Source organism: Acaromyces ingoldii (genome assembly GCF_003144295.1).
Source record: "Acaromyces ingoldii strain MCA 4198 unplaced genomic scaffold FA10scaffold_7, whole genome shotgun sequence".
In the NCBI taxonomy this organism is placed as follows: domain Eukaryota; kingdom Fungi; phylum Basidiomycota; class Exobasidiomycetes; order Exobasidiales; family Cryptobasidiaceae; genus Acaromyces; species Acaromyces ingoldii.
The window spans coordinates 701,033-718,297 of record NW_020290253.1 but is presented as its reverse complement, the minus strand read 5'-3'; the positions used below and the strand labels follow the sequence as shown (position 1 = coordinate 718,297).

At 56.7% G+C, this 17,265-nt stretch overlaps 5 protein-coding genes across 5 annotated transcripts; 3 read left to right on the top strand and 2 right to left on the bottom strand.

Moving 5' to 3' along the window:
- The first annotated feature begins 16 nt into the window (after positions 1 to 16).
- Positions 17 to 4,828, top strand: FA10DRAFT_269501 (hypothetical protein). The gene has a single exon (XM_025522779.1). It carries the CDS (start codon positions 407 to 409, stop codon positions 4,661 to 4,663), a length of 4,257 nt encoding a protein of 1,418 aa, XP_025374745.1. The 5' UTR covers positions 17 to 406; the 3' UTR covers positions 4,664 to 4,828.
- FA10DRAFT_269500 (hypothetical protein) lies at positions 4,759 to 10,008 on the bottom strand. Its single transcript, XM_025522778.1, has 4 exons — positions 9,100 to 10,008; positions 8,932 to 9,045; positions 8,071 to 8,866; positions 4,759 to 7,999 (listed from the first exon to the last, which is right to left on the bottom strand). The coding sequence occupies exons 1-4, from the start codon at positions 9,895 to 9,897 to the stop codon at positions 4,863 to 4,865; spliced, it is 4,845 nt and encodes a 1,614-aa protein (XP_025374744.1). The 5' UTR covers positions 9,898 to 10,008; the 3' UTR covers positions 4,759 to 4,862.
- A 113-nt stretch (positions 10,009 to 10,121) lies between these two features.
- FA10DRAFT_269499 (DLIC-domain-containing protein) lies at positions 10,122 to 13,078 on the top strand. Its single transcript, XM_025522777.1, has 5 exons — positions 10,122 to 10,498; positions 10,573 to 11,259; positions 11,330 to 11,632; positions 11,700 to 12,181; positions 12,259 to 13,078. Exons 1-5 carry the CDS (start codon positions 10,195 to 10,197, stop codon positions 13,021 to 13,023), a joined length of 2,541 nt encoding a protein of 846 aa, XP_025374743.1. The 5' UTR covers positions 10,122 to 10,194; the 3' UTR covers positions 13,024 to 13,078.
- FA10DRAFT_269497 (putative glutathione-dependent formaldehyde dehydrogenase) lies at positions 13,074 to 14,882 on the bottom strand. The gene is made up of 3 exons (XM_025522776.1): positions 14,412 to 14,882; positions 13,639 to 14,355; positions 13,074 to 13,556 (listed from the first exon to the last, which is right to left on the bottom strand). Exons 1-3 carry the CDS (start codon positions 14,559 to 14,561, stop codon positions 13,281 to 13,283), a joined length of 1,143 nt encoding a protein of 380 aa, XP_025374742.1. The 5' UTR covers positions 14,562 to 14,882; the 3' UTR covers positions 13,074 to 13,280.
- Positions 14,883 to 16,182: 1,300 nt separating this feature from the next.
- FA10DRAFT_234255 (hypothetical protein) lies at positions 16,183 to 16,954 on the top strand (the record flags this gene model as incomplete). Its single annotated transcript, XM_025518974.1, has 2 exons — positions 16,183 to 16,602; positions 16,664 to 16,954. The coding sequence occupies 2 exons, from the start codon at positions 16,183 to 16,185 to the stop codon at positions 16,952 to 16,954; spliced, it is 711 nt and encodes a 236-aa protein (XP_025374741.1).
- Positions 16,955 to 17,265: the final 311 nt, after the last annotated feature.

Genomic DNA, 17,265 nt, shown 5'->3' with positions numbered 1-17,265 from the left:
ATGATCTTCCAAATTGGTGCGACCTGGGCCATCTACAAGACGAAGAGCGACAAGCCTTGCAGCCTTTGTCGCCGTCATCGGTCCCCGACGATCTGAGGTGCGACACAAAACCTGGGGAGAGGGGGCGAGATCCGAAGAGGAGAAGAGAAAGAGACATACAGAGGGAAAAGGGGCTTCCGAGCAAAGCAGTCGAATGGGATCGTCTTCTTATTCCTTTCATTACGACCAGCGACTTCTTCGGCTTCCCAGCGGCCTGCCTACCCCACCTTGTGGAATCCTTCTATTCGCAGAAAGAGTGTTAGAGTGGAGAAGAGAGAGGCGCCTGGTTGCGGGGCAGGGCCACGGTCCGTGTGGCCAACGTGCTCCGGGCACGAAGTAGTGGAGTGACGACTTCTGGCCCGCTGCCATGCACCGATTCCGAGCGAGTCCGCTGACGACGATGCAGCGAAGCGTTCTCTACTCGACCTTTCTCCTGTCAGCGCCGAGCTCGACGGCGAGACGAGCTCTCGGGTCGTCCGCAGGGGCGGGCTTGCAGCAGCGCGAGAGGACCAGACGGCGAATGATCGAAGCTGCCCAGCTTTCAGGACACGGAGGACAAATAGCGCGGGCATCGACGAGCTCAGAGGCGGAACCATTAGGTGCTGTTGCTGGTGCTGGTGCGACTTCGGCTGCTGTAGCGTCCACGGAGGCTGAAGGCTCGTCTCGATCGCTTTCACTGGAGCAAAGACCTGCGGCAAATGGGCAGGGCAAGGGCAAGACGAGGGCAAATGGCCCAAGAGGGAGAACGGCCCCACTAGATCGCCGGAAGTTGACACTGAATAGCAGCAAAGAACCATCTCCAGCTCCGCAAACGGAAGGGCAAGATCAGGCCCCAACAGCAGCGATAGTAGAAGAGCAGACCTTAGACCGAGAGGAGTCTCCTTCCTCGACAAGGGCTCTGGACGAAGAAGCATCGATCGAGACGAAAGACGCAGGTGTGCAACAAGAGCCAGAAAGTCCTGGGGCTGAGCTGCTCGGGAAGCTCCGCGATGCACTTCGGTGGCAAATGAGGAGCACCGGCGCAGGTAGCGATGTACAGAAAAGGGCGAAGTTTCGTGCGACGGCAGCCCGCGAATCGGTTTCGGACGTCTATCGTTACTGGAAACTCAAGAGTGCCGACGACGTTTTCGATACCAACCTGCACCTTAAGGTGGCCACTTGTCTCAGTCTCCTTTGCTTTCGAGGCTCCAAGCTGCCGGTGGAGACGGACGACGCAGACCTCCTGAGGAAGGAGGCCGGGGCGCACATCTTTGAGATTCTCAACGTGGCCAAAGAGTCGGGATTGGAGGGCAAAGACTTGCTCTTCAGGTGGCAAAACCTCGAGATACAAGCACTCGAATCGACGGGAGATGCTGAACTGGCTAGAAGCCGGCTCATTTCGATACTCGAACAGCCTGAGCGGCGATTGCCGCTTCTCGCCAGCGCCATGAGTAGCAACGAGCATAGACCGCGCCAAGTATCTGTCAGGGCTCGTGCCTACGCAGACGAAAGAAGGGCAGGACTCGAGCCTTTGAGTGTCACTCTCGCTTCTATCTTGCAAGGTATGCATGTGCATGCCAGGCAAGGTGCCAAAGACCCTCAAGAAGTCGAGCAGAGAATTCGCCAGAGCCTCGAGTGGCTTTTCGACCACGTAGAGACGCTCGGCCTTATTCGTTACGGCTTCGACAAGGCCTCTGTCTCCTTCAAGCACCTCGTCTCGCTCATTCATGAGCCACTGGACATGTGCAAATCGATTCTGTCGGCGCGAAGCACAGAGGGTCCAGAGTGGAAAGCAACAAAGGCCGCTCCAGCCTTTTCCGCCATAGCCCGAACCCTTGTCACCATGAATGCGCATATGGACGCTTGCGACGTCTACCGCTGGTGCACTTCACAGGGTATCAGGCTTCCTGAGACAGTAGGCAGGCGCATCGTTCGTGTCCTGTCGCTCAAGAAGGAATACGTGCTCGCCGAACGCATTGCCAGCGAACTCCACAAGCAGGCACCCACGTCGCCGCAGGGCAGGGTCCTCGAGAGGAGCACTCTCAAGGTGCTCATCAAGCTTTACGCACAGCAGGGCCATGAAAGTAAGATGGAAGAAGAAATCAGGCGATTCGTGGACAATCTCTACGCCCCTGCGCAGGAATACTTCATGGGCAAAGACGCAATGCCGCGGGGCAGCCATGATCAGTTCTTTCGTAAGAATCGACTGATGTGCTGGGCCATACGAGGCGACGTGGAGAAGTGCAAGGACATGCTTCTGAGGCATTACGATGTAAGGAGATTCCTCAAGGTCAGCGCCAGCCAGTATCATCGCGTGAAACGAGTCGGGCTGCAGGAAGTCGATTCCTCCATCTTGCGTCGACTGTTGCAAGCTTACATCAACCGAGGCCTTCTCGCTGATGCAGAGGAGCTCTGGGATCGCATGTCGAGCTGTCCTCCTCATCTCCGCCATCTTCGGCCAGACTCAAACATGTTCAACAGCCTCTTGGCCGCATACGTGCTTCGCAACGACTTGGGTGCTGCCGCCTCGCTTTGGGAACAGATGCGAGAAAGGCCCAATTTCCGACCTACTCGGGCCTCCTTCACAACAATGATGAACCTCTGCGCCGAGCGGCAGGACGTTGAGGGAGCAAAGAAGATGCTGGAAACTATGATCCACGAGTATGGCCACGAGCCAGACCGAGAGGCTCTCACGGCCTTGATGGATGCACACGTCGAAGCGGGCTCCTGGCAAGGTGCTTTGGACGTTTTCGAGTGGATGCAGACGCAGTCGTCGCTCGGCCTGCGCCCTTCGACCGGGGCATACAATACACTCATCAAGATTGACGTCCTACGCGGAGCACCAGCACGCTCCGTCATGGCTGTCCTCTCCCATATGTTGTCCGCTGGCATCGTGCCGGATGAGAGGACTTATGCACTGGTGATGCAAGCGGCCTGCGACTCTGGTCTCATGGATCAAGCAGAGGACATCTTTGAAATGGCTGATCGCTCTCTGCTGTCGCAGACCGGCGTCTTCGGCGAAGGCTGCAACGCATATCATTTCACCATCATCATCCATGCCTACCATCGGCTTGGTTTGCCTCAGGAGGCAAAGGAGTATCTGGACGAGATGCAGAGGCGTGGTGTCGAACCTACCGCGATTACATGGTCAAGCTTCGTCAAGATGTACGCCGAGCGAGCAAGTGACGATCCTTCGTCGTGGCAGTCGGCCCTCGATTTCGTCCGTCAGCTTGCCAGCAATTTCCAACCACTGTCCCCATCATCAGACGTGGGAGGTGATGCTGCAACGGAAGGCGGAACGCCTATTGCTCGTCGATTTGCGCCGAAGCAAGGTGATCAGCTCCTCGATCTTTACGATCCCCTCATCCACTCAGCCGCGAAGCAGGGAGAACCTCGCAAAGTAGAGACACTCATTCGAGAATTAGTGGATCAAGGCACAAGTATTCCGCTTCGAGTTTGGACGTCGCTTCTCGATGCCTTCCGACGCAGGTCAGACACAACTGGCTGCCTTCAAGTTTGGTCGACTCTGCTCGAGCAAGCCAGAGAAGAGAATGATGCCGCCGCCTCGATGCTCAAGAGAGGGCGAGGACGAGGATCCTGGCGCGCACAAAATCTCGTTTGCGTTCCTCTTTCCATCCTAATCGATGCCTTGACAACTGCGGGCAAGTACGAAGCTGTGGTGGAGGCTTGGACAGATGTCAAGGCGGCCGGATTCACCTTTGACGCTCACAATTGGAACCATCTCTGCGTTGCGCTTGTCCGCGGAGGTTGGATTGGTCAAGCACTCGACATCGTTGAGGAGGTCCTTTACGACCCACCACCAATATCTTCCAACAACGTCACCTCTTCATCGACGTTGAGTCTTGAGGAAGAGGAGAAAGAGGAAAAGCCAGTGGCGGCTCGGTCGACCGACTGGGTCCAGAAGCTCGTCTATGGTGACGGACAAGGGACGCAAGGGGTCCTGCAGGACGACAGCTCCGAGAAGGAGGACGAGGAAGAGGAAAGGGAGGGAATAGACCGCGAATTCGAGCATCTAAATGACTCTGAGGACGAATTGGGGCGTCAGGAAAACGAAGGAGAGAGGCCAGCACAGAGTGACGAAGAGAGCGGATCAGCTTCTGACAGAGGAATGACAGAGTGGGAGATTGACCGGGAAGATCCAAGAGGGTGGGACGCACGGCGGATCAGACGTCAACGCCAAACACGGATCCGACATGATTTTTCGTTCTCCATCGACCCGTCCATTGTGGAGGACTCTGCCCGTATAAAGTCCGATCCCTGGGAAGAAGGAGAGTCAAGCTCTTCTCGCCGTAGTGGCAGCGCGCTGAATCGCTTCGCCTATGACCTCTCATCTTCTATCACGCCATCCTCGCCCTGGTTCGCTCATTACAACACACTCTTGACGCTCTATGACTCTGTCAACCAGCGTCTTGCTGCCTCACGCCGGCAGAATGCTGCTCTCTACCCGCCCAACCTGGATCTAGCCTCGGACATCGGCGGACAATCGCATGAGGAGTCCATAGGCGCCGCGATGGTGGAGCAACTGCGCAGACATCCAAAGGCCAGGTCCCTTCTGGCAGATTTCTCGAAGCGGCTCGAGGCTATCCGCGAAAAGGAACGACTCGAATCTCAGAACTACTCTTGAACCCTGAGGTCAGCGTAGTCCTCGCGCTTCTCACCAAGTATCACTGCTCAACAATTTACATCACTCTGAGGCCCTCACACAATTCTGTGATAGACATTTGTACTGTACAACAACATGGGCTGGCTCGTCAATTGCAACGGAGGCACTAGCCTGCTTGTGGAACTGACATACTACTATTACACGATGGTCGTTCATTGTATTAAGGCGATGATGATGAGAGGAGCTTCTTCGCGTCATCAATGAGTGCGAGTAAGCTCTTGACGCCTCTAGGAGTGGATGTCGACGTGGTCCTCGAAAGAGGTGCCGGGGGAGATTGCAAAGTAGAGGTCGCATCGCCAACTTTCTTGCGCTTAGAAGGTGAAGAGAAAGAGGTAGCTACCTCGCTCTCCTGTTGGACGGGTGGTGAAGGAGGCAGAATCGACTCTCCTGCCCTCTTCTTGCTGTTCGCTCTGCTCCGCAGCTCGGCCGCACCTTCTTGGACCCATCGGCTGACTTCATGATCTAAATCAAGGAGCGCCCGTTGGCCCAGCCTCTCCACTTCTTGTGCCGTATTAATCACCAGCTCCAGCCCCGTTTTCCCCTCCTCCGCTTCTCCTCGGCCGACAAGTTTGCTTTCGTCAATGCCAATCCATGCCTCTTCGAGTCGAGCAACGACGTAGGAAAAGAGGCGTTCGAGGTGTTTCTCAAAGGCGAAATTTCCGCCAGCATTACCACCGCTGTGGTCAGACCCTTCATTCTGAGACCAAGCGAGGCTGCGGATGAGCTCCAGACTCGAGAGATCATGTTGCAGGCTGGACAGGTCTTCGTCCTCATCTTCTTCTTCGTCTTGCACTTGCGCACGGATCATTTCGTCGACCTGTGCTACGGCTTCCGCACGAAGATGCTCGTCCACGCTGCCGGTTGTCTGGTCTCGTGACAAGGGCGGCAAGGCGATGGTCGAGAGAGCGACCACTCTCTTGTCGACGGCAAAGTCCGAAACGTTGATGAGGCCTTGCAATGCAATGTTGCCGAGGTTTACTGCCATAGTAAGGGCTTTGCTAGCGATTTCGCACGCTTCAGCTACCTTGCTTTCACCTGTTCTAAGGCGCTCAAGGATGACATCTTGCAGGATCTTGACAAAAGTGCTCCAGGGTGTGCGGACCTTCACAACAAGCTCTTGCAGCTCGACTTTCTTCCTTCCGCCCGTTCGGAGCAGTGTCGGTACGCCTGAACCGAACGCGAAGAGCTCTCCCATCGAGGCATCGAAGCACAAGTCTGGCGGCGAGTTGTCAGCATTGCCAAGCTCCGCAAACGCGACGCCTCCAGACCATGCTGCCCTCTCTTGTTCCGTTGCAGAAAGTCCTAGCCGCGCGAAGATCGCCTTCCGAGTGCGTTCTTTTTCCTTGGATGACGTGTAAGACCACGAAAGTACGAGGAGGCGAGGTGAAAAGATGCTCTTTCGGACATAATCTGACGAGCTGAGCTCGGATAGGCGATGTCGTTGTATATTCCAGCACTCTTCCACTTCTTTAGTGGGAGAGGAAGGAGCACGAGCGAGCTTGGGATCGATCTCGAAAATGACCAACCCCAGGCTTCTTTGAGCATTCCACGCTTGCGGTCCGAGCTTTTGCGTATCCACAATGGCCAAAGATAGAGTTCGATCCGCCAGAGGTATCGTCGTTTCCCCTGTAGAGGCACCATCATGCAGGCCGAGCTTGCCCCGCAACCAGTCCAACGTCTTTTTGTCGCTGGCCGTCGCAAGCGCCACCGTCCAGTACATCGGTCCGGCTCCCCATCTGTTGGCCCGAGCCACCTTTATTAGCCGGCCGATAATAGAATCTCGAAAGGTGTTGGGCTTCCATAGTTCTTGTCGCGCCTTCTCCGCAGAGAGAAGCGCGATCTTCAGCTCTTCATCGACATCTCTATCCTCCGTATCCGCGAGAGTTGGGACATTGAGCTTGAGCGAAAGGCCAGCGCGCGAATCCGCCAAAGATCTGCGTAGCGATGCTGTCTTGTTGCCGTTCACCGACGCTGGACCACTCCTGGGAGAGGAATCGATTCGCCTCCTCTTGAGCTCGGCGCGCACCTCCAGGAGCCTACGCTCCTGCGCTTTTCGAAGTCGAGCCGCATCCAGGGCAGCAAGCCACTTCTCCACAGTGGTCTGCTGGGTCCGTCGCCGTCTCATCTCTTCTGCCAAGGACTCGCTCGTCACCTGCCACAAGACATCCTCGACGCATTCCGCTTCGAGGTCGCCCGTCAAAGTCTCGACCTCATATTTCACGAATTTATCTCGCTCCTCTTGACGACGCTTTCGCTCTTCCCGCCGACAGGCTTGTTCGGACAGGACAAGAACCTTGTGGTGGAGGAAGTCGTCCATGACCATCTTTGAAAGGGCCGCGACGACCGACTCCACCGTCCTCTTAGGGAGGTCAGGTTTGGGCTCGAGAACCGCAGTGATCTTAGGAGGCGTCCTTGGACGCTCTTCGATCTTCGGCGGCGTTGCTTTACTCGGCAAGGATGTCCCTTTGGCATCGGAAGAGGAAGTTCTGGGCAGGAGAGACTGGGCCGCCGAGGGAGAAACGGTCGCGAACGTTGCCGATTTTGGCCCATTTGCAATCGCACTTTCGTCTATCGGCCTATCTTCCTTCTTGATCGCCACCTCCTCTTCGCTTTTCAATCTGTTTCCGAGGCTAGCAAAGGTGGGCTGCGATGCTGACGCTCCTTTTTGCTGGCTCGAGAAAGAGATAGATGGGATCGTCGTTTGCTTGCCGCCAAACGAGAAGACATCATGGGTCTTTGTTGGTGCTTCTTCCTTAGGCTTGCTTGTCTCTGTCACTGAGGTCGCCACGGGCACAGGCGTCGAAGAAAATGCCGAAAAAGAGGATGTGGTCGATTGTGAGGCACCGCCGAACGTGCCTCCAAATGCAGGAGTAGCAGCAGAAGGCTTGATGGACGGGATGGACGGGGTGAAGGACGGAGCTTTGGCCGAGAGCGATGAGAAAGAGACCGAAGACGAAGCCTGAGGGGGTATAAGTGACTCGGCCTTGACTGTCTTTGAGGTGTTGAGATGGTCGGGCTTCTTCTGCGCGGCGATAGGAGCTGAAGCGAGCGCCAGCGGAGCAGGGTGCTTCGGAACCAAGGTCGAAACTGGAAGGTCTGTTCTTGGAGCAGCCACGGGTATCGCTCGACGACCTGCAGGGCCGGCGGGCCGAGTCAGGTCCGTTCCGTCGATCTGGGTCAACAAGGGCACTGCATAGGATGCCTTGCCGTCGATGATATCTTGGCACGACCAGTGGCGGCGTTTAGCCTCGACGATCGTCTCGCTGAACGGGGCCTTCGGCAATGTGCTCCCATCGTCTGTTCAAAGTGGGAAGATACTTTGTTAGCCCATTGATCTGAACAGAGGCGTACAGGTCCTGCCCGCTCACCGCTTGCTTGGTATAGCTTCAGGCCCTGCAACCTATCACCCTCTCCGAGCACCTCCTCGCCATGAAGAGCGACACAGAATGCTCTCGCTCCCTCGTCATCATCCATGCCCAAACTGCGCCTAAGATAATCCACTGGCACCACGCCCATTTTCCCGTATGCCTTGCCCATTGCCTTGACGGCACCGGCTCGCACCATGGTGAATGTGTTTTCCGCCAAGCAGGCAAGCAGGTAGCTGACGTCTTCGCTGTGCTTGAGCTCTTCGAAGAAGCGCGTCCAGAGGTTGAGGGTCGACTCCGTATTGGATGGTCTGCCTCGTCGGGCGACGTTGTTGCTTCGTTGCGCGTACGCCCGGAGCCGGAGAGCGGCCTGAATGCTGGGCGCATCAAACACTTCCGCAGGCAGCATCTCGGCCTCTCGAAGCGTCTCAGGGTCGTGCATGTGCAGGAGGAGGTTGTATGCGCGAAACTCGGCCTCGTTCGGCGACGGACGACCGCTTGACTGACGTAGGTCCTCGTAGAACTCTGTCAGGCTGCGAATCGTCTTGCGCAACTGCTCGAGCTCCTGCTGCTCACTCCACCCTTCCGCGCCTATACCGCCTTTCCAATGCAGGCAAAGGATGTGGTACCTCGCAATCCTCTCGTGGCATTCAATCGTCAGTGCACCTCGTTCGCTCTGGACGATGAAATCCTGTCGAATCGCTCTCGTCCGGTTCCACATGAAAGGCTGCACCGATGTGAATTGCGGACTCGATGGATCTGCGGGCAGCAGTTGTTGAACCAGATAGTCCAAGGTGCGCTGAAAAATGCAAAGAGCTCAACAGGCGAACACAAGAGTCGAGCTTCCAGAACCATGATTCTCACTCTGAGCACTGCTGGTGGCCTGACATCTTCAGGTAGAGGAAGCTCCCGACCGGCGGCCGGTCGTCGATAGATCTTGACGGCTAGCGCTGGGTCGATCCTGGACGATCCAGGGAACTATCGAAGGGCGATGAGCTCACCTCCAGGACAGAGAAGCAGAGTTGAACTCACCATCTCGAGAGCATCACCCTCGTTTTGAAATTCGCGCTCCTCTCGTTCGAAGTCCGGGCACATGTCTTGACACGTACCCCGCAAGCTCTGAGCAGCAGAGAGGTCTTGAGGCTTGTCTGGGTCGGGAAGAAGCCCCTCACGGATGTAACGGGCTCGAAGTGCATCTCTGCTGCTCTTGAGTTCAAAGAAGCGATTCTGCGAAGGCAGGTTCTCGAACCGCTTTTTGCGTTCTTCGTCATCCTTGGCGGAGCCACCTAAGGCATTTTTGGGTGCACTGGTCAGACGTTCGGCCGGCTCCGGCGGCGCTGGTGAAGACATAGTAGTCGCTGGACGTTCTCCACCTCCAAAAACAGACGACCCAAACGCCGTGGTGCCAGCCCAGGATTCTTGCGCCCCCTCTGTGGCGCTCCAAGACTCTGTTCCGCCATCCTGATGGCTGCTGTGGCCTTGCTGGAAGACGTTTGCGCTCGGTCCGAAAGAAAAGGGTGTGGCTGAAGACGGCGGCCCTTGATCGGGGCTACTGGACAGTATTGCAGATCGCTTCGCCGCTTCCGCTGGTCCGCCGGTGAAGGTGGGCGTCGCGCCCGCCTTGTCGGGCGCATTGAAGACCGTGGACCGGTTGGAAAATGGCTTTGCTCGCGTAGAGGGAGCTCCTCTTGATGGCACACCGCCTGCTCTTCTCGCCCTCGGCGCTCCTCGACCTCTCCCTCTAGAAACGCCGTTGTTCTCGCTTGACGATGAGGCTTCAGCCGATGATTGAACGGCGTTTGTTGATGCTCCAAACGGGTTCTCGTCCATTGCGGCCCCTTCTCGCCTCTTTCGCAGCAGCTAGCGGGTGCCCTGTGCTGTTCACTCTCCTCGACGCCTCCTTGTCTTTCGTCGTCGTTGCAGCTGGACACCGCCCAGGCCTCTTATTGAGTCTTCGAAAAAACGCGCTCAAGCCAAGCGCAACTCATTCGTGGATCGACCGACCACATGGCATGTTGGTCTTGAAACGCGAACGCTCGCACCATCGTCGTGGATTTTTAGACGCATTCAACAAGAACGTTTTGCGACGTTTGTTGCTCTCGCCAGACTCGGGAGACGAGGAGCAACATGTCGTCGTCGTATGACGAGGGGAAGAATGTTGGCGATGAGAGTGTCGTTTCCGTGACGGGAGGCGGTGCAGAGGGCGATGTATCAATCGATCTTTCCTCCTTCAGCAGCAACATGGTCCTTCCTTCGAGCGTTGGAGACACTTCAAGGATCAATGGCGTGGCGTCCAGGGCCGGCCACTCCAAACAAAGCAGGGAGGAGGGAGCTGCCTCGGGTCAGCAACATGAGGAGGATCTGTGGGGAAGCATCCTGAACAGCGTCAAGAGCAGTAGGGCCGTGCCGGTTAAGAATGTCATCATGCTAGGTGCGTCAGTCGACTGAGACGTTTAGGAGGGGACGAGTTGATCTGGCTTACAATTCATTGTCATCGAACAACAGGAGAATCACGGACAGGGAAATCGACCTTGCTGACACAACTATCGTCCAAGTCGCCCTCTGGCTTTATCTCGCACCATCACAACACGCTCGAGGGCGCCTCGTCAGGTATCGCCCCCGACCACGATGGAGCTTCGCCACCGCAGGCGAGCAACATAGATGCAATTGCTCAACAACAACAACAGCAGCAGCAACAGCAGCAAGTGGGGATGGCGACCGACCTTGGCTTGGGATATGGGTATTTCGATATTGGCGACGATGACGGCGAAGACGTCATTGCTCGAGTGGGCGTCTACCAGCTCACCTCGTCCCATCTCTCGTTGCTACCCTTTGCGGTGCCAGCGCCTGCCGATGCCGCTCGCAATCAATCTTCAAATACTCTTCACGCCCAGGGAGAGGTGAATGGAACGGCGGCGGCGGGCGAGGGAAGCAGCAACAGCGTACATAATTCTAAGGGTCCAAGCACGGACGTGAGCGCCGACCTGCGGCCTCGACCATCGATTGATGCGCTCCGCGACAGTCTCTTTCTCATCACGCTCGATTGGGAATCTCCTTGGACGTTTCTTCGACAGCTGGCAGAGTGGCTCGAAGTGGTCAGGCAGACGGTCGAAGATGCTGCCGGCAAGGGAAAGGGGCGCAGCAGCGTGTGGTCGAAAGAGGGCGTTGCGCTCGACGAGATGAAGGAGAAGCGTGAGTGACATCTTTAGCTTCGCACCTGTGTCCTAGGCGCTCATTCTGGTGTTTTTTCTCAAACCAACAGTGCAAGCATACATTCGAGCCTACGCCGAGCCATCGGCTCCCGTCGGCACAACAACAGGGACCGGTTCAGCGAACGACCAGGACGTTGGCAACACGAGCGCAATTGTTGCCGTGTCGAATCCTACCTTGGATGGGGAAGACGATCTGCCGCTGCCAGAAGGCTGCTTGACGCACAATTTTGGGGTACCCCTCGTCGTCGTGTGCACAAAAGCCGACACGATTCCGCGACTAGAGCGCGATCGCGACTTCAAAGAAGAACAGTTCGACTATATACAACAGGTTCTCCGCACAGTGTGTTTGAAGTGTAAGCATTTTCGCTCGACTTGCTTCTTGAAGGGTTACTGGAGCTGACTTGGCCTTCCTCTAATTAGACGGAGCGGCCCTCTTCTTCACTGCACAAGGCAAGACGCAATCGTATGACGTCCTACGATCTTACCTACTTCATCGACTCTTCACACCTGTCGCCGGTCACGGATCCGCAGGAAACCCACCAACCTCGAATGGCTTTTCCACTGGAACAGCAGGCGGCGCTGCTCCTTCCTCCACAGCCTTTCCCTTCCTCCACCGTGCCTCGACGGTCGAACGCGACGTGCTCTTGGTGCCGTCTGGCTGGGATAGCTGGGGCAAAATTCGAGCGCTGCGGGAAGGCTTTGATTGTGCGGGGACAGCCAGCGGCTGGGAGTGGGATGTGGAAGTGGAGAGGGTGCGGCGAGAAAAGGGTCTGCCGAGCGGCAGTACCGAGGCGGAGGAGGTTGCCGAGCAGACGGTCGACCGGAGGGGCAGAGGCGAGGAGGGCGTGGCGAGCGCAGTCAGGCTCTACGAAGATATTATCGAAGACTGGGAGGACCAGGGGGTGGGTCTTTTCCAACTTTTTTCCTTTCATGCTGAGGTCTTCTTTGTCTCATCTCATCTTTTCTCCACTCTCTCTAGCCCCTCAATGCGGCCAATTCGCGAACAGCCGAGCCAGATGATCAAGCATTCCTGCTCCAGCACTACAATGCTCTGCAAAAGGATGCGGACCCGAGGAGCCGGTTTGCGCGCACAACGTCAGCAGCCAACAATCCCTACACCTCTTCCGCTGCCAGTGCCAGTCGTGACGCGGCAGCAGTTGGCGCTGATGAGGAGGCCGATGTGGCGAATGAGGGAGGGCAGCGGAGCGTCGTTGGACCCATGGGCAGCAGCAGTCTGAGCCTTCCGAGCGTAGAAAGGGCAATGCAGGAGCGGCAGGAGGACGGCACCCTGGGCTCCTCATCGAGAGATGGAGGCGCACGAACGAGCAAGTCGGGCCGGAGCGGGAGGTCAGGCGCAGAACGAGAGAGGGATCGCGATGGCCGAGCCACGCCGACGCTCACAGTGGGAGGCACGACGGGAGCTTCGAGGCCAAGGCAAAGTAATGTGGGCTTGGGCCTGACATCGCCCTCGTTGGGTGCAGGCGGTGACCCGATGGATCGAGCAAGCGCGCACAGTGGCAGTGGCGGACACAGCCGGCCGACGAGCCCCGCGGCGGGCGGAGCACAGAGCCCAACGGGAGCAACGACGCCGGGCGGAGGCGTGCAGACGCCCAAACAGAGCGAGGTCCTCCACTCCTTCTTCCAAAGCTTGCTCAAGGAGAAGAGCACGTCGAGCCCCACGCCGGGTGCAAGAACCAGTAGAGGACCAGGGGGCGCAGGTGTTGGAACGGGCGAGAGGAGGTAGAGCTTAGCAGTTCCCTTCTCAGATGAATGCATCTTCTTCAAGAATTTTCGCTCCGCTGAAACAAAGATACCATCCCCTTCATTGTGGCCCGATTGCTTGCATTTATAACCAATCAGCATCATAGTGTGCAAAAAGGGAAAGAACTTTGGATGTCGTCTCGAGGTTGCAGATTCCTGCCCTCCCGATAACGTTTCACCTGCTTTATTCATTGGATTCAATCCCATCGAATCTTACAGAAAGACGAAGGGGGCAGCCTCTCATGACATGTCGGTGACGCAGCGGATGCAGTCACCCGACTTCATGTAGTCGAAGCCCTTGTTGATGTCGTCGAGCTTGACGTGGTGGGTAATGTACTCGTCGATCTTGAACTGCTTGTTCATGTACTTTTCGATGATGCCCGGCAGGTCCGTCTTGCCCTTGACGCCGCCAAAGGCCGAGCCCTGCCACTTGCGGCCCGTGACGAGCTGGAATGGCCGGGTGCTGATTTCCTGGCCTGCCGCAGCGACGCCAATGATGGTCGAGACACCCCATCCCTGCGATCAGGAGACAAACAGACGTGTCAGAAAGCCGGTCATAACATGCAGTGATAGGGATCAGGCATAGGGAGACTCTCACCTTGTGGCACGCCTCGAGGGCATCTCGCATCACCTTGACATTGCCCGTGCAGTCGAAAGTGTAGTCGAGACCGCCGTCGGTGAGCTCGACGAGGTGGTCGACAATCTTCTTGTCCTTTGGCAGCTTCGACGGGTTGATGAAGTCGGTTGCGCCAAATTTCTTTGCCCAGGCTTCCTTCTCATCGTTGAGGTCAATGGCAATGATCCTGGATGCCTTGGAGTGCACAGCGCCCTCGAGAACGGCCAATCCCACACATCCAATGCCAAAGACGGCGACAGTGCTTCCTTCTTCGACCTTTGCCGTCTTTGTCGCCGCGCCGTAGCCCGTGGTAATGCCACATCCGAGCAAGCACGTCTTCTCCTGGGGCGCGCGGTCATCGACGGCGACGAGCGAGTACTGCGACACAACAGTGTACTGGCTGAACGTCGAGGTGCCCATGAAGTGGAAGAGCTCCTTGCCCTTGCACGTGAAGCGCTTCGTCTCGTCTGGCATCACGCCTCGACCCGTGTAGGCGCGGATGGACTGGCAGAGATTCGTCTTGCCCGACTTGCAGAACTTGCACTGCTTGCACTCGGCCGTGTAGAGCAGAATCACACTCTGGCCCTCCTTGAACTCGGTCACGCCCTCACCGACCGACTCGACGATGCCGGCGCCCTCATGGCCAAGGATGGCTGGGAAAGCGCCTTCAGGGTCATTGCCACTCAGGGTGTAATAGTCCTTCAGAGAGCATCAGCATGTGCAAGGTGACAAAAGTAGGATCTCGTGAGACCCACCGTGTGGCAGAGACCAGTCCAGGTGATCTTGACGCGGACCTCGCCAGCCTTTGGAGGGGCGACTTCGACCGTCTCGAGCGAGAGCGGCTTGCTCGCTTCCCAGGCCACAGCGGCCTTGCAGGTGATGGGCTTTCCGGCGGTGGGCGACATTTGCAGCGTCGTCTGTCTGTTACTAGTCTAAGCTTGGAAGGTGGTAAAGATAGAGGAGAAAGGCAGGAGTCTCAAGGAAGGATTCTCCACAGGAAGGAAGCGGCGAACGTTTAGGAGTGGTTGGCCGAATCGCCAGGTGTCCGACGACATCTTCTTAGATAGCGCGGGACAGCTCCACATCGGAGTGGTTCCGGAGGTCACGTGAATTTGCTCTGAGCGCTTGCTCCCTCTCCTCAAGTGCCACTGTACGGATGTTCGCAGGCCAATGCAAAGGGTTCTGGCCCTATGAAGCAAGACTTGTCAGGCTTGCCAAGGGAGGGGTTTGTCTACACCGAAGCCGACGAATGAAATTTGGACGACGAACGAGGCTGCGCACCTCGGCGCCTAGGAGCGCTTCGGGCGGCTACCGCGCTCAGCCATATTTTTGCTGTATCTTGCAACAGAATCAGAGTTCGCAGTCACGTTTTGTTCATGTGAGGCAACAGTAGAGTGGGATGTTCTTCAAGGTCTTCGCAAAGGTCGTCATATAAGAGCATATGCTCGTCGATTACTCAGAGCAGCGAGCTGTCTGCTCTGTGCCGTGTCATTTGCCTCAACCTAAAACAAACAGAACGGCAAAACGAGAAGGGTCCCGATAGGATCGACGGTTCCGCATCAGCCGAAGCCTCGTGTCTACAGAAGGCTGATGAACACTCTAGCTTGTACTGTAGACGTCGATGCGCGAGAGCCCTAGGGCCTGCTGAGAGCTTTCACTGCTCCTTGTGTCATTGGCCCTCCAAATGCGTACAAGGAGCAAACGAAAGACTCCGTACCTCGGCTAAGGGGTTGAGAAGGATCGAAAGAACGAAATTGACATGGCCTGGCGTATGTGTCTCAAAGAAAAAGGGGGAATAATTCGACATGTGTTGCTTGCAAATGACCCAATAGCGCGTCGCTAAGGATCTTTTAGCGGTGTTGACATGGACAAAAATAGGTCACCGACGTTATTTTTACCGTTGCGCCAGGCTGGAGAAGCGAGGCAGGAGACACGCCGGCAAGTGAACAGCGGGGTCGGCTATGCATTGCGGCGATATCGATGAAGCAGGTCAACCTTCCCTGAAGGGACAAGCAAGCAGAAACATACAGAGGACATACATATCATGCATCCGAGAAAGAGGACCTCGGCAGCACACGGCAGCAAAGGCATGCTCGCTCAGGTCTGCGGGTGGCAGAGCAGTCGTGGTCATCCCCCGAAGGCCTGGCGGAGGGGCCTCTACCTGCGGGTGCCTGCCCCTCTTCATAACATTGGAAAGAAATTTCGTACGCAGGACTAGACTGTTAGTGATTTTCAGGAGGTGTCAGCTTTCGATGAGTTGTTGTAGTGTAGAGTAGTAGAGTAAGCGGGTCTCAACATCTTTGCGGCTCCTTCATAAGTGTCGGACGGCAGACTTGTCTTGCCCACTCGATCCTTACACCCTCACCCTCGACGATTCTCCTTTACCCTCTCGACCTTCTTTTCCCCCTCCCTCTCTCTCTAATCACAACGGCGACGCCGACGACGACGTACCTACATTCATTTGACCGCAAGACTCTCACTCTACGCTCTTTCTCTCGTTTATTTTGAACAGTAACCGACGACACGATGAAGTTCCTCCGCGTTACCATCCTGGCCGTGGTCATTGCTGCCTTGGCCGTAGCTGCCAGCCCCGAGGAGCAGCAGCCCGAGAAGAACGAGCTCCAGGAGTTCCTCAACGAGGCCGGCGAGAAGATCCATTTCTTCGAGACGGGCGGCGACGAGGACGGCGAGGACGACGATGAGGACGACGACAAGGACGAGACCAAGCGCGCGCTGGTGAACCGCCGCAGCCGCAAGCACCACCACGGCCGCAACAAGCACAGCCACAAGTCGAGGAACGGCAAGAAGAAGGTCAGCGTGCCCACTTCCAGCGGCCCCGATAATGGATCGCAGCTCCTCTGCCCCAAGACTAAGGTGACGTGGTACGCCAGCCAGGACCTCAAGAACCCCCAGTGCGGCGATGGCTCGTGGAGCCCCACCAGCAGCGTGAGTCTGACTCAGCACAGCCTTCATGGCCAGATATTGATCCGACAGAATCTTCTTGCAGTCTCACATCGGTGCCGTCATGGCTGGCTGGGCCGGTGGACCATCGTGCGGCGAGTTCGTGCAGCTCTGCAATGACCAAAAGAGCGGCAACCCCTGCGTGCGCGTCCGCATCGTCGACAAGTGCGCTGGCTGCAGCCAGGACTGGGTCGACCTTACGCAGAGTGCCTTCAAGAAGCTCGCCAAGACGGGTACTCTCGATGAGGGTGAGGTCCACAACCTCAAGATGTACCGAACCAACAAGCCCACGAGCTGGGACAAGGCCCTCTTCGGCCCCATCAAGCTCAAGGCTTAAGATGGCGGAGACCACATTCTCCCCCACCGTCAGCATCGTTCCCTTCTCCACAGCGCGTCAGTCAGCGATCCTCCCATCACACGCAATTCCAAGGCCTACTACATTGCTATTGGCATAGTTCTCCCCTCAAGCATTTTCCTTCTCTCTATTCTCTTCTCCCTTCTTCTCCCCTCATTGGTCGTCGTTGATAACGGTGACTAGTCCTCTCTGGGAAGGCACCGCTTGCAAGCTGTGCTCGCAACCGTCGCTGCCAACTTTTTCTGTCGTCATTCATTCAATGTCACCTGGTTTTTGTGACAACCTTAGCTGTC

Coding starts and splice junctions, on each gene's coding strand:
- FA10DRAFT_269501 (XM_025522779.1), top strand. CDS start 407: ATGCACCGATTCCGAGCGAGTCCGCTGACGACGATGCAGCGAAGCGTT.
- FA10DRAFT_269500 (XM_025522778.1), bottom strand. CDS start 9,897: ATGGACGAGAACCCGTTTGGAGCATCAACAAACGCCGTTCAATCATCG. Junction 9,046..9,099: donor AGGGTGATGCTCTCGAGATG/GTGAGTTCAACT, acceptor GCCCTTCGATAG/TTCCCTGGATCGTCCAGGAT. Junction 8,000..8,070: donor GAAGCTATACCAAGCAAGCG/GTGAGCGGGCAG, acceptor CACTTTGAACAG/ACGATGGGAGCACATTGCCG.
- FA10DRAFT_269499 (XM_025522777.1), top strand. CDS start 10,195: ATGTCGTCGTCGTATGACGAGGGGAAGAATGTTGGCGATGAGAGTGTC. Junction 10,499..10,572: donor TAAGAATGTCATCATGCTAG/GTGCGTCAGTCG, acceptor ATCGAACAACAG/GAGAATCACGGACAGGGAAA. Junction 11,260..11,329: donor CGACGAGATGAAGGAGAAGC/GTGAGTGACATC, acceptor TCAAACCAACAG/TGCAAGCATACATTCGAGCC.
- FA10DRAFT_269497 (XM_025522776.1), bottom strand. CDS start 14,561: ATGTCGCCCACCGCCGGAAAGCCCATCACCTGCAAGGCCGCTGTGGCC. Junction 14,356..14,411: donor GGACTGGTCTCTGCCACACG/GTGGGTCTCACG, acceptor TGCTCTCTGAAG/GACTATTACACCCTGAGTGG. Junction 13,557..13,638: donor CCCTCGAGGCGTGCCACAAG/GTGAGAGTCTCC, acceptor TCCTGATCGCAG/GGATGGGGTGTCTCGACCAT.